We start from the raw sequence: 15,827 nt of genomic DNA, 5'->3' as shown, positions 1-15,827 counted from the left end.
ATGCAGGGCTGGCAGGAACAGCAGGAACCCCGGGTTCCACGTGTAAAACACTCGGGTGTAGAGTGCTTCAATCAAAATGATGACACCATTTTTATTTTTTTTTGTAAAATCTGATACATTTAATTTTGGCAAAATAGTGATTTATTATGTATTAACATTTCAAAAGTACACTTCTGTGTTTACTCAACCCAAAGCGTGCAGAATGGCCGCTACAGACAGGTCTTGGCTGCGAACACCAGGCTGGTGTTGCAGTGCAGGCACTGGGTCCCGTCGCTGGGGTTGTAGGAGCCGGGGCTGCAGACCACTGTGGACAGAGCAGGGAGGGAGAAGGGTCCTCTGATGCCCCCGAGCTCACCTGACACAAGGGCAGCTTTCAAGGATCCCTCTCACTTTAAAACTTTGTTTTAATTGTGGTGAAATACACATAACGTCAGTTCACCATCCTCACCATGCTGCGCTGTGTGGCTCAGCAGTGTCAGTGGGCCCACACTGCTGCACAATCGCCTCCAGTGCCTTCACTGGGGAGAACGGCAGCTCTGCCCCCCATCTCCCCTCTTCCCTCCCCCACGTCTGTAGCCACAGCTCGGCTGTGTCTCTATGGAATCTGACTGCTCTACATACTTCACAGAAGTGAAAAGTCTTAGCCGTTTACTCTGACCCTGACTTAGACTAAGACCATAATCTGCAACGTCCTACTGACTCCACAATGCTGAGCGTGGGCTGATGGGCCATCCTGTGAAGCCAGAGGTCAAGTCCGCGGGTGGGGCCCAATGTGACCCTGAACTGCCCACAGCCACCCCAACTCAGGTGGATGGGGAGCCCAAAGAGGGAAGGACGTGCACCTTATTTCTAAGTGTCTCAGTTTTTAAGACTTATTTCTACCACTTGTTAAATGTGTAATTTGAAAAAAATTACTTAGCCTAAATTAACTGAATCTAACCATCCCCATCATAAGGGAAACGCACACTGTGAACTCTGGCTCGTCACTACCGTTTCCTCCCAGAGGGCGGCCGGCCCCCAACCCCCTTTACTGTGACATTAACCCCGAGGCTGAATGGAGCCAGCTTCTCCCTTCGCGTCTTCGGGGTCACACGGTTTTCTCAAACACTCCCTCAGACACACCGAAGAGCCACGTGAGCAAAGTGAAGATAAGGAGCAGGTGCTCCTTCGGCACAGTGGACAGAAGCGGACGCGACAGGCATCAAGTGAGAAAGAGACTCCACCTACCACAGCACTCAGGACACTTTGGATGCTTCATGGCACTTATGCCGTACCCTGGGTAGCAGCGGTTAATCCAGACCATCTGCAGGGTGTCCTCGATGTAGTATATTTCAGGCAAGGGGCTGGCACGTCGGCCTAGGACTTCTACTTGTTGAGCAAAAAATCTCTCTATGAGGTTTTTAGCCTAAAATAGGAATACAACATGAAGAACGATTATTTTCACGAATAAACGTAACACAGAATGCACGAGGCTGCTTCTGAATTTAGAAGCGGGAAACTAAGCTCGTGAGGTCCTTGTTTGTTTCTCGTGTTCACAGGATGTGAACAACATAAAATTAAAGGGCGTCACCTCCTGCCACGGCACAAGGATGCTGTGTGGAACAGGCCCAGACCCTCCCCGCCACGTCAGTGTCACCTTCGTCAGCTTCTTGGAATATTCACAAGTTCGGTCGTCACACAGCTTCGATCCTTTGTCAGAACCTAAACATGAAACTGAGAAAGCACATTATGTTTTATCGTGGACCTAAAGTACCATCTCATAATATTTAAATTAGCTTCCTGAATTATAAAATAGATCATTTGTCTAATATTTCTCCTCCACGAAAAAAATTAAGCAATTTCCCCAAGGTTAAAGCCCCTTTTTTCAGCTAAAAACCTAAGCCAAATATTTGTTTTAAATACATCAGGAAAACCTCACGATCACAGTGAACTTAAAAATTAATCAACTTCCTTGATAGTAGTAATGTTTGGCTACTAACAAAATTTTAACAGACTCATTTAGCTTCTATAACATGTGCATGTATGTGCACATAGATCACTCAGTGTTCTACCTAACCTCACCCAGATGAGGTGTGTGTGTCATCTGACTAATTCTTAACCACAACAGAGGGATAAACCACAGCAATGACACTGGAAAGGGAAGGAGGTGGACTGTGGCAGGGGCCACGGTAACTGGAGTCATGAACACATTCATTCACGTGAGGATGCCTGGGCCCATCCATCCAACATACTGCTAGGAGTCGTCTCTGTCCCAGGAGTTACCTGGGAGTCTAGGGCACAGACGAGCTCAGAATCAACAACCCCAATGCCTTTCTGGAAATTACATTCCAATGCAGAGGAAACAACAACAAACAATAACATGTAAAAAGGTGGTAGGTACAAGGCTTAACAAAGCAAGCGAGCAGGGAAAGCAGTACTGGGCCTGGGAGATGGTGAGAGGGTGACAATCATATGCTGGCTGATCGTCGGTGATACTCAAGCATTAAACTGAAGGACTGAGCTGGGAGGAGAGGAGACAGTGTAACTGTCTAGGTCAGAAGCACGCAATGGGAGGGGCATGAAGAAGGCAGGCGTGGCTGGAGCTCGGAAGCAATGGAGCTGAAGAAGCCACGTGGGGCTGCGTGGTGTCGGCCACGACAAACTTAGGTTGGGTTTACAGTCTGCGTGAGCAGGAGGCCACTGCAAGAGGAATGACATGGAAGAGCAGCGGGACGGAGTACACTGTTGGCCCCGACCCCTCGCCCTCTAGGTACCCACGGCTTTGCTGAGGCCTGTATGGGGACCAGGCAGCATCCCATGACTAGAACTGGGCATGTGGCTCGCCAGTGGCAATGGAGAGAAGTTAAAGTATTAAGTCTTGCTCTAAATGCGTTTTCAGTTGCCCTCTCGAGCTTTTCATGTCACCAGGAGCAGAGCTTTCCACTGGTGGCTGCTGCCACCTCAGACATGCTCCTAGAACAGAAACACATGAATGCAGACGGCCAACCACGCAAGCTGGCCAAGAGCACGGCACACAGCCACCGGAGTCCAGCCTAGGCAGGTCCGTGACAATAAACGATCGCTGTTTTAATGTTCAACGTGAGTTGTTAAGTTACATTTTTGTGTTGAAAGAAATTTTAAACATTAGAGGGCTACCGTACTAATTCACTCAAAATATATTGGTGGCTTGAACCAAAGACAGTAGCAGAAGAATGGGTGAGAAGTAGCCGGATTCTGATAATATTTTGAAAATAAAACCAGAAAGACTTGATATTTGTTGTTGGGTGTATGAGATGTAAAGATAACACCAAGGTTTTCTGGACTTTGCAAGATCATCCAAGAGAAGTTCCTAGTGTACTATCAACACATAAAAATCAAAGAGGGAGTAAGAGAATGATGGCTCCAGGAATTCTATTCGTCTTTCTAAATTAGCTCGTCAATCTGCTCATCGCAGAGCTCAAAACCTTGAGTAGCTCCCCACTGCTGATTGAAATACATGGGGGGGATCTGATTTCTAGCCCGAGGTCTAACACTGACACATTATTTAGTGTTTCCTTTGGGACGTCTGCACCCTGTTATGTAAAACAAGAGGCTAACTGTTGTGATTCCCTCCTTTCCAGCTGTGAGAACAGGATTAAAAACATGTCAGTCTAACACTCAAAGCTCTAACTACAAGCAATTATGACAATTTATGACAATTTTACTTTCCCTAAATACTTTCTACATATCCTACCCATTAGCTTTTCTAGACAAATAAATTAATTTATTCATGTCCCAAATGAACCCTATGCGGTCTGTGTATATAACATTACGTTGCCATTTTACACAGAATTCTTTTAAGATGCCGATATTTTTTCTTGGACATCCTTAACTGTTCATCTCCTCAGTGACACCTTCCCTTTTACAGAACCCACGAAGCACCTGTTTTCTCTATTACAGTATTTATAGAACCTGTACTCTCGGTCTATGGATATTTTCTTTTTACCAGAATACGACCTTCTTGAAGAAAAAGCCAATACTATAGTATAAACATCTGCCTAATACGTTATATGAAGTGTTTGATGTCTAAGTGTTGACATGAAAATAATAAAACTGACCACAAATTATTAATAAACACAGACCCCACGTGGAGAACACTGGGTATCTTTGTTACCTCGATATCCTTTAACACCCCAAACTACACGGCATGAAACTTCACTGCTGCCCTCTGGACTGGTGTCATAAGATACCATAAAACATCACAGACAGGGCAGTAAAATACATCAGAATAATTTTACAAAATCAGAGCAGTTTTTAATCTGAAGCAGACTTCAGATAAGGCTGTAAATTTGGAGAAAAAAGTTTTTTTATGGCCTATTTTTACCTTAAATTGTTTTAAAATGAGTCTAACCTAAATCTGGACCAAAGAAAAGTAAAAATATCTAAATTTGTGTGTCACAAATATACACACCAGCAGTGGGCAACAGGAAAAGGGAATAACTGCGTCTCCAACAGCACCAAAAATGGTAAAGTGTGTAGTTCACACATTTATCCAGAGGCACGGGACTTAACACTGAAAAGTGCGGAGCGCTGCCAAAGTGGGTTTGAAAGTCTGCTGTGTGAGCGTTCACGCGCCCCCGGCCCGGGTGACGGGTAAGGAGACGGGGTCTTGGTCATGAGGGTGCAGCCCTCGTGAATGACGCCCGCGCTTCACAAAGCGGCTCCAGAGAGAACGCGAGCTCCCTCTGCCATGTGAGGTACAGTTACAATTCTGGAATTTTAAAGAGGGAAAATTCCGGTTTCTAGAACTGTGAGAAATAAATCTCCAGTGTTCACAGCCGCCCAGCGTCACAGCTGCCCACTGGACCAAATCAAAGTCCTCAACAAACAGAAAGACACCCTGCGTTCGTGGGTTGGAAGACACAATACTGTTAGCCTGTCACACTGTTCAAAGCCACCTACACATCCGTGCAACCCCTATCAAAACCCACTGGCCTCATTTCACAAAAATGGGGGAAAAGATGCCAAAAAACACACAGAACAGCAACTGACTTCAAAAGCCAAAACAAGGGCGCAAAGAAAGAACAAAACTCAGGACTCCCACTTCCTAATTTGAAATCCTATCTTTTGTTTCCCAGAAAACCCTGGGTCTCCACTCTGCACTATTTTGAGAGCGAAGGGTCCCTGTGGTCTGTAATATTAACCAGCCTTGTTATAATCAGATGCTTTTAAAAATTAAACCTTTGTAGCTATCACAAAAGACATTCCTTATGCTAAATTCCATTCTACAGTAAATTACCACAGCAAGGTTTAAACTATTTGAGTACTAACTTTTCATTGAGTTCGTAAGTCAGTGCAATTTTATTTTAGGGCTCTTAGAACTAAGTCAAAGTAGAGAACATGAACATACTCAGATTTAAAACATTCACACTATAAAACCGATGCCGGCAATTCACATCTTTAAAAGAAGCTCTGTGTTCTCAGTTTGTTTTCTTTGAATAACTGCATATACTTACCTGAAAATTTAAAAAACAATTCATTTTGAAACCCAGCTTTCTGCATTTTAACATGATGGCATTCAGACTTCAGTAAGGAGACTTCACACTTAATGTCATGAACCAGTTTGCTTAAAATCTGTAGAAGTTTATTCTCAAAAGAAATGTTGTAGATACTATTGCAAGGAGCCGAGTGATAGCGGGCTGTGAACTGGTAATAGAAGCGAGGCTCACGGTACGCTGTGGAAAACGAACAGAACAACACAGCAGTTACGCACGCAAGTCAGATGCATCACAGCTGTGCAGGAGAAATCGTTATAGGGAACAAATCCATCGTGTGTATGTAACTGTATGTTTTTAATTTAACAATTATCTAAAAGTTACTAAGTGACGAATGCTGGTATAGGCGCTTAGTACCTTACTTAAATCTCTTAACATCACTTAAGGTTGCTATTATTTTCACATCCATCATGAGAAATCTGAAGGGTAAACAGACCATCGCATGACCAATGCCCCTGCTACTGAAACTAAGATTCTAACCAGGAATTTGGCCCCAGCATGTCCCCTTAACTACTGTTAAGTGTCTACTGATGGATGAATGGATAAAGGCTGTGGTATGGATATAAAATGGGATATGACAAAGAATGCAATTTTTCCATTTGCAACAACATGGATGGACCTCAAGGACATTATGCAAAATGAAGTCAGACAGAGAAAGACAAACACCATATGGTATCTTGTATGTAAAATCTAAAAAACAAACAAACAAAAAACAAGCTCACAGATTCAGAGAACAGACTGGTGGTTGCCAGAGACAGAGGGTAGGGGGTGGAGTAAAGGGGGTCAATGGTAAAGAAATTAAGATTTAAGAAAGTATTCTGGATCTGCTCCCTTTGTGAGGAGAAGGATCCCATTACATGAAAACAGAAGACACAAACTGAAAGAAACTGAGAATAACATAATCAACAAGAGTAACACCGAGAAATGTATTTTTAAAGAAATTCTGGAAGACTCAACAGTAATATATCAAACAACCCAGTTAGAAAACGGGTAACACATTTTAGAGGATGTGCAGATGGCACCTGTGTTCATAAAACAGGTTCAACATCATAGACGGCAGGCAAATGTGAATGAAAACCACCATCAACCATCACGTCACACCTGCCCAAGTGGTAAAAGTAAAGACGACGACACCACCGAGCGCCCGTGAGGACGCAGAAGCCGCGTCGCCCTCGTCTCACAGGTCGGCATGAAGATGGCACTGCCACTCTGGAAAACAGCTCGGCAGCCCCTCCTGAACTGAACATGCCGCCGCCACGTGCCTGCCGACCGCGCTGTGGGCGTGTATCCGGAAGGGATGACAATGTCTACACGCCAAAGCACGCACGGCATTCACAGCAGCTTGTGTGTGAGTCCAAAACCTGAAGCAGCCCAGATGTTCCTCAATGGAAGAGTGGTTAAGCCGCGGTGCATCCACACAACGGAATACACCTCGGCAACCAAAGGGAACCAGTGATACACACACCCCACGACTTGGGGGACGTCCAGGGGATAGGCCGTATGAAAAGCCAACCCCAAAAGGCTGCACTATATCCCGGCATTTATACAACCCACTGACAGAGGTATCTGCGAACATGCACCACCCCCCCAGGAAAGATCTGTCCCTCCCCATGAACTCTTTACAAAGCACTTTGTAAAACAGGGAGGCAGTCATTTCTCTGAGTAAAACAGAGTAAAAATTACAAAATACCCTTAAAACAAACCTGTTAGTATGTGTAAATATTTGAAAACACTAGGAGATAATAAAATGCACCGACGCACTTCTTACCATAGATAATGAATTTGAGTTGGACATTTTTAACACTTTCCTCCACAGTAGGTTTATACTCGAGGAAACAGGTGTAAGCCCCAGTCATACCCTCGTCGAAGTCCTGGATTACCAGGCTCCCTGTGGTGGTCACGTGGGTAGAGGTGTTTTCTAACAAAGAAATAAGATGCAGCAATTATTTATTAAATTACACAAGATTAGGATAAAATAACAAAGTATTTTCTAAGCGAGTAAAACCATGAAAACTTATCTACAGAATCATTCAAAGAAGTTGGGGGCATAACTAGCTGTCACACTGGGCATCTGGTGATGCAGGTGCCAGGACCTGTGTCAGAATGTGACTGACCACAGTCCACCACCTGTGTGGCTGCCCAAGTGGCAAGAGACCAATCACACAAAGAGCAGTTTCTAACTGGGCACTTGAGCTGAGCTGGGCATTCACAGGTATTTGTCCACAGGTATGTATATGCAGCTGTGTCCACATATAAAATGAAGAAAATGGCTGTGCTCGCTGCAAAGGGCTGTTGCAAAATTAAATGATTAGTGTGTGTAAACTGCTTAGAACTGTATCTGACATGTGACAAATATAGTATGTGTTTATTTTTATAAAATTCAAATAAAAATACTGAAACACATTCTTGCAAAATACATTCATACATATATACGTGCACACGTAACATCTATTGAACGTGTGCCTTTATACGTACGGTAAATGCATAAAGAAAAGTTAGGACGTAGTAACGTAAGAGTTCAGGGTAGTGTTTACTGGACAGGGGCTGGGAAGAGAAGAACTGGATTTTAAGCCACTTCCTAAGAGGGTCACGGCCTCTGTGGCAGTAAACCGTGACTGGGACAGCAGGCTAACCTATGTTTGCTTTATTGTGATAAGGTGCATGTATCTCACATACATTTGCATATAACAGATGCTTGATAGTGAGGTACAACTGACATCATTCAACTATATAAAATATTAAAACGTACTGCAAAACAAGTATTTCCCACGAGTGTTTCTTTAGCAAATCTTTGTATGAATATATTTCTTCCTTCCTCCATGGAAAATGACAAAATAAAGCTGTGGGTTTTCACCCAGAAGCACCACCTCAATATACCAAGGGGAGGGAGGGACGGAGCGGGGGACGGAAGGAAGGAAGGAAGGAAGGAAGGAAGGAAGGAAGGAAGGAAGGAAGGGAGGGAGGGAGGGAGGGAGGGAGGGAGGGAGGGAGGGAGGGAGGGAGGGAGGGAGGGAGGGAGGGAGGGAGGGAGGGGGGGGAGAGGGAGAGAGAACAGAGCAGTGAAGAAAAACTCCCTCAGGACGTATGCAAAACGATTAAATGCTTCACTGAACAGATCTTCCATGTGAAGTTCATTCCTCTGGATTTTTAGCAAGACTGAAAACAACAGAGCTGAGCCTGTGTATACGTTTTGAACTGTCCTGCAAAAACAAATCCGCTTTTAGCAAACGAAAAATTAGAGTAAAAATAAGATCTGCATTTCAAAATCACAAAGAAGCCGAATGGAGAAAATGTGATGAGTCAGTCACACCACCAATAACTGCCATGCGGAGAAAGTACCTTCACACGAGTATGATCGCGTTTCCTCAGAAATTGGAGAAATGCAAGGCTACCCCTTGGACGTACCTCCAGCCCATCTCCTCCTCTGGGTAAACACGTAAATATGCAAATGCGAAGCAGCTCTTACAGGCACAAGCAGGGTATTAATACACAACCACCACCAAACCGTGCAGTGTATTTAACAGCATGTTTTTACATGAAAATATTCCATGTTAAATTTAGTCATTCCTTTCGAATTTTATAGTAATATCTAAGTTAAATTCAAATATCCACATTGTCAGGATTTTGGTCAGAAAGAAATATAAAATTATAACTACGAATAGTCTTGAACTGTTCTGTGTGGGACTGGATAAAACAAACAAAACCGTATTTACAAGTCTATGGCTCAAAGTGCTCATTTGTATTTTTAACAAAAGCCCAAATCACGTTTGCGTTTCGTATGTGCATTACTAACAAAAGTCTGAGGTAACCAAAATGGTTTTATGAACTTTATAAAAAAGTAACATCTCTGGGAGTATAAATGCTTAGAGGACTTGCCACACAGTCCGATCATCTATTACGTCTGACTCTCAAATTAAGTTCTGTGGACAGCGGGCGCACCACCCGCACCGCTGGATCTCAGCGCCAAAAGGAAATCACGAGAAAGGTGAGGAAGCAGGAAAGTGTGTCTGAGCTACAAATACTCTTCCTGTTCTTCCTCCATCTCATGATGATGGAAGCAGTGCCTACCTGAGATAATTTTCCCCTTCGGCCCATGCCACTGGAACGTGGGGTCTATCAGCTCGGAATTCCGCAGCCGCTGGGTTACACATAACACGTGTGGACTCTTCTGATGGGTCATAACATATACTTTCACTGAAATACAACATTAAAATGTTCCACTAATGCTGTATGTGCTTTCATATTTGCAGTTTGAATTACATGTTTTCATAAGTTTTCTTTGAATTATTGCTATTACTTAATAAGAACTGAATTTCATTGCATTCCATGTAACTAACATTAAAAACAGACACATTATTTTATTTGTGTGTATCTCAATCAGAGCATATGCATTGGTCTTTTTTTATTAACAGTTCACATACACTAATTTATTTTATTCTGAGAATATTGTTTTAATTATAAAATGTTAAGATAACTCTATATCTGTGCTTTATCTTTATTGCTAAGACATCACCCCTGAAAGAAACTGATAAGCTAAGTTTGTTTAAAGGAGCAGTGTATTCACAATGATGTAACACAACGTACTGAATTAACACACTGCAATGTGATTTAAAAGTCAAAAACTATGTACTTTGATTTATTTTAATTATTAAGTATTTTCCCACTTTGCTTTAAAATTTAGAGTCCCGATCATTAAACAAACAAAAATCAATCATCTTCTGTAGGAGACAGAAAGCGAACACAGTGAGGCATCAGTTGCTGGGAATGTGCTCGTAAGGCAGCCTCTGGAGCAGGCTCCGGGCGTCTCAGCAGCTGCAGGCAGCGCTCACAGCCTCACCTCGTGCAGAGAAAGGAGCTGGGACCCAGGGATATGAAAATGGTTTTTGAGAATCAAAATCCTTCTTAATGCTAAAGAGACTATAAATCTTCACCATTCGGCGTGGTATTTACTGAATGTAGCTTTTAGGCAGATATCCTTCCTCAGGTTAAGAAAGTTCCCCTTTATTCTTGGTCATTTATTTTTATCAGAAATTACTGTTAAATTCTAAGAAACGTTTCTTCATATTGATTGAGGTGATCATTTAGTTTTTGTCTCTTGGGTATGTCAGAGGGACATGATGTTGCCAGATGGCTTTTCTGAAGTAATGCTAACAGATGGCGCTTTTACTTAAATCTGAGGGATTCCATCCACAGGTGGTTTTCCTAGGATACTTACACCCGTACTTATAGGTAGGCTGTAACAGCCACACAAAAATAACTGGGCATAAAAATCCTTAAAATATCAGCAACCAAAGCCAGCAGCATGAAGAAGGAGTGTACATTATGGCCAATTGCTTTTATCCCGGGAACGCAGGGTTAGTTCAGAATATAAAAGCCATTCAATGCAGCACGGCACCAGCAGAGTAAAGGACAATGCTCCACGTCATCTCAGTATCTACAGCGAGTGTGTCTGACAAAATGCAACACCCTTCACAGCAATGCTTTAAGCAGTGAAACTAGGAACAGAAGGGAACTTTTTCAACCTGATAAAGGGCATCTACAAAGAGCTCACCGCTAACGTTGTACTTAGTAGTGAAAGTCTTTCTCTCCCCCTAAGATTAGAGATAAGACTGAGGTATCTGCTATCTTCAGCATTGAGATGGAGGAGTTTCTAGCTGGAGAAACCCATCCAGATTGGGAAGAAATAAAACTATCTCTATTTGCAAATGACATGGTTGTTATATATAAAAAATCCTGAAGATTAACTCCTCCCCACCCACACACACTAAAAAATAAAGCTAATAAATGATTCAGCAAGGTGGCAAGGTGACAGAATGCAGCATTAGCTTGCAAAACTCAATTGTATATCTATTCAATAGGAATGATCAATCCAAAAACTAAATTAAGAAAACCATTCCATTTACAATAGCATCAAAAAATAATAAGATATTTAGGAATAAATTTAACAAAAGAAGCCCAAGACTCGTACACTTACAACCATATCACTAAGGGAAATTAAAGAAGACCTAAATAAATGAAAAATAATCCAGGTTCTTGAACTGGAAGACTTAATACTGTTAAGGTGACAACACCCCCAAAGTTGATCTACATACTTAATGCAATCCATATTAAAATCCCAATGGGCTTTTTTTGACAAGTTAATTCTAGAATTAATACAGAATTGCAAGGGACCCAGAATAGTCAAAACAATCTTAAAAACAACAAATATAAAGGAACCACTCGAAGTTAATGATTTCGAAACTTACTATAAAGCAACAATAATGGAGATAGTGTAGTACTGGCCTAAAAATAGACATAGATCAATAGAAAAAAATTTAGAATTCAGAAAAACAAACAAACCATACATCTATGGTAAACTGCTTTTCAGTAAGACCACTGGGACAATTCAATAGAGAATGAATAGCCTCTTGAACAAATGGCTTTGAAACAACTGGATATCCACACGCAGAAAAAAGTGTGACCCCTTCCTCACACCATATGCAAAATTAATTCAAAATGGTCAAGACCTAATTATAAAAGCTAAAACTATAAAATTCTTATAAAAGACATAGAATTAAAACTTTGTGACTGTTGATTACACAACTGTTTGCAAGACACACCTAAAACACCAACACCAAACTAAAAATAGAAATCAGACTTTATCAAAGATTAAAGTGTGTGCTTTAAAGGACACTATTTAAAATAATAAAAATATGACCCACAGAATAGCAGACAACAATTACAAGTCAAATATCTGACAAGAGTCTAGTATCCAGAATACATCATTTTCCAACTCAATATACATGCTAATCCAAATAAAAAATTGGTAAAGAACTTAAATAGGCATTTCTACAAAGAAGGTATGCAGATGGCCAATAAACACATGAGCAGCTCAATGTCATTAGTCACTAGAGAAATGCCAGTCAAAACCACAGCAAGAATCCACTTCACACAGACTAAGAGAGTTGAAAACATATGCCCACAGAGAAGCTTGTCCAGGGGTGTTCATAACACCATTACTCATAGTACCCAGTAAGTGGAAGCTACCCAAATATCCATCAATTGATGGACATACAAAAGTGGTATATCCACACAATGGAATATTACTCAGCCATAAAAAGAAATGAAGTACCGATACATCCCACAATAGGAACAAACCTGGAAAACATTATAATGTGAATGAAGCCAGACACAAAATGCCACATAGTGTAGCGTTCCACTTACATGAAGTCTCCAGAATAGGCAACTTCATAGGGATAGGAAGCAGGTTAGTGGTGTCCAGAGGCTGAACGTGGTGGCTTAATGGGTATGGCACTTCTTTATGGAGTGATGAAAGTAAGATCACATAGTGCTGGTGGTTTCACAAACTTGTTAATATACTAAAAACTACTGCAATGTATGCTTTAAAGGGGGGAGGAGTTAAGGCATGTAAATTTACCTCAATAAGAAAGTACACAAAAATTTTTTACCTGCTATACCTTAAGTGGCTATTAATTAAAATCTTATGAATCCAAAACCTTTACAAGACATAGATCTCATTTGAAAAAAGCTTTAGCATATTTGAACTGTATGCATTTACTAATATAATTATTATATAATAACAAGAAAATACTACAGGCAACTTTAATTATATAACTTTTAGAAGTAACTATTTTTTGCACACATAAGAAGTTATAGAATTAGACTTGGATGAATCTAACTATATGGAAACAACTATAACCCATTGCCCTAGAAGGAAAGGGGCCTTAGGAGACTGGGATTAACTGAACAACATTAGCCTTTTGGACAAGATCGGTAAAATTTAAAGAAATGCTAATTACTTTCTTAAAAGTATTGAAAATCTATCTATGAATACCTGGATAATTTGGCGATCCCACTATTTTCAGCGAATCTTGGGTCAAGCTAAAACCTCTTGGCAAGCGAACCAAATGTCCAACTATCAAAAACAAAAACAAGAAACAAAAAAGAAATGAGCAACAATCTGCCTCGTCAGAAATCGTAAGATATTAAAATAGTGCACATTATCATAGTATAGTCGATCTTGGTTGAAGGGGTGAGCCGTAGATCAATGTCCCCTGACACCTGGCATCCCTCTTCCAACTCTGCTCCCCTTACATGCTCCAATGAAATGAATCTATCCGCTGCTGTCCCTACTATATCTTGATTCCAGCGTTTTCTGCATCCACTTAGAATACTCTCTTCATTTGTAAAAGCCCAAATCCGGCATCCTTCAAGGCCCAGATCACACGTCCCCTCCTCCTTCCAACCTTCTGTCTGTATCGTTTCTAACTTTCCACAGTACATCACCGGCACCCTTCTTATGACACCCACTCCACTGTATCCCAGTTCTTTGTGCACACGTATAAATTTCCTCATTAGATTACAAGCTCCACTGCTGGTAGGCGCAGTGTGTACGTCAACTTATCAAAAACCAGTACCGAGCAATATATCTTGCTCACAGTAAGTATTAAACAATGATTGTTAAATACGACATATTCTGAAGTTCTTCAGTCACTGATGAATGAGCAAACGTGATGGACATAATCATGTGCGCAGAACTAGTGGGAGGAGCAGAATAAAAAATGCTATAAAGCATTACCCACGTTCCCTTTAATAGAGAGGGGGTCAAGGAAGAAAGGAAAAAAAAAAGAGCATGGTACTCAAAGCGGAGGAAAGCCACTTCAGCCTCCAGGAGTTTCCGTTTTCTCCTCTGCAGAACGAGACTGAATTTCAGACGCGCGGCGCTGGGCGGGAGCGGGTGGGGTGCTGAGCCCCCCGCAGAAGGCTGAGCCTCCGCTGCCCACGGGCGCAGGTGGGGGCGCGTCCTGCTGCTGCGCGGCCCACGCCCTCGCCTGGTCACCTCACTGGACCTAACCAGGCGCAGCCCCGTCCTCCGAGGACGGGGCCACGGCCGGACAGCCGAGGCCGCCAGGAGGCCGCTCTCCAGCCCGACGCCCAGGCCCGAGGCCCCGCGCCCGACCCCGGGCTTGGGGACGCTCCCCCCTTTTAAAAGCCTAAAGCCCGAAGCACAGGCGAGCGGGGCCAAGCCCGTGGGGAGACGGCAGCGGCGGGGGGAAGGCCGCCCCCCGCGCCCGCCCGCCCCTCAGACACGCTCGGGCCCAGGGTGGCGGCTGCAGGGGACGCAAATGGCGGCGGCAGAGCGTGGAAACTCCGGGTCCCGCCCGTGTTCACGGCTCAGGCCATCAGGTGGGGCTCCAGGCCCGCGGAGGCCCCGCCGCCCGCCGAGCCCGGCCCGTCGGACCCAGGCGCCTCCACCGAACCACGCCGGCCCTTCCTGTGCGCACGCCCCCGCGTCCCCGTCCGGCGGCCCCAGGGCATGGGGGTTCCTCCTCGCCGCTCCCGCCGGTACCGGGGCCCCGCGGTGCACGTGACACAAACGCCCGCGTCCGGAGCCCCGCCCAGGGTGCCCCACGGCAGCCCACGCTGAAGCCGCACCTGCTCCGGGCGCCCGCACTAGGAGGGCGTAGAGCAGGAGGACGACCACTGGGGCCCGGGAGAGCGGGGAGCCCGAGGCCCAGGCCCGCCGCCTGCCCCGCCGCTTCTGGCCCGGGGCCGAAGCCTCCATCCACACGCCGCCGCCCACCACCTGCCGCCCGTCGACGCGGACGGTTAGCCGGCCCGCGCCTACTCGCCCACCGGAAGTTGGAGGGCGGAGAACCCGAATGTGGGCAGAAGGACAATGGCGCCCGAAGGACAATGGCAGCCGGAAGGAAGGCCGCCACTTCCGGTAGGGTGGGCGGGGCCACGTGCGGCGGGGCCACGTTCCGCGAGGCCGCGGGAGCAGCGCAACGTCACCCGCCGCCGCGCAGGGCATCCTGGGAGCACGAGCGCCCGGGAAGGTTCTGGAGTGAGAGCCGCCGAGGCGGCAGCCGCGCCCTCAGCCTCTCGGGCGTTGCTGGGCCCGTGACGGCCTCTGCGGGAGGCGGCGGCAGACTCGGCCTCGGCCTCGGGCGCCAGGCTGGAGCCCCACGCAGGCAGCGGCGCGGCGGGAGGCGGTGCCCGCGGCCCTGGGAGGGCGCCTGGGCCGCCCCTCTGTGGCCATGGGGCCTCCAGGGCCGCGCGGAGCTCCCCGGGCACAGGCGCGGCGCCCGAGGCCCCGGAGGCGGCGCCCACGAGACAGGTTCTCGTGCAACGTGCGCCCGGGGGCTCGTCTTCCGCCACCTGAGTGCAGGAAAGTGTAGGAGGCCGCCTGCGAGGGCGCGTGCAGCCGGAACGCGAGGGCGTCGTGTCTCTGCTGTGCCGCAGCCGGAAGGGTTTCCCAGGGGACAGGTCCGACGGAAAGGCCTCTGTCCGGGCAGATGCGCCGAAGAACGA

The 15,827-nt window shown here is 45.1% G+C and overlaps 1 protein-coding gene across 1 annotated transcript; it reads right to left on the bottom strand.

The window, feature by feature from the left end:
* Positions 1–209: 209 nt before the first annotated feature.
* On the bottom strand, positions 210–15,084 carry ZPBP (zona pellucida binding protein). The gene is made up of 8 exons (XM_087821447.1): positions 14,949–15,084; positions 13,348–13,428; positions 9,582–9,707; positions 7,282–7,431; positions 5,475–5,693; positions 1,637–1,713; positions 1,228–1,405; positions 210–304 (listed from the first exon to the last, which is right to left on the bottom strand). The coding sequence occupies exons 1-8, from the start codon at positions 15,076–15,078 to the stop codon at positions 210–212; spliced, it is 1,056 nt and encodes a 351-aa protein (XP_087677573.1). The 5' UTR covers positions 15,079–15,084.
* Positions 15,085–15,827: the final 743 nt, after the last annotated feature.

Source organism: Miniopterus natalensis, chromosome 10, assembly GCF_054644295.1.
Source record: "Miniopterus natalensis isolate mMinNat1 chromosome 10, mMinNat1.hap1, whole genome shotgun sequence".
Lineage (NCBI taxonomy): Eukaryota > Metazoa > Chordata > Mammalia > Chiroptera > Miniopteridae > Miniopterus > Miniopterus natalensis.
The sequence above is the reverse complement of the archived record's forward strand: the minus strand, read 5'-3'. Positions and strand labels throughout refer to the sequence as shown.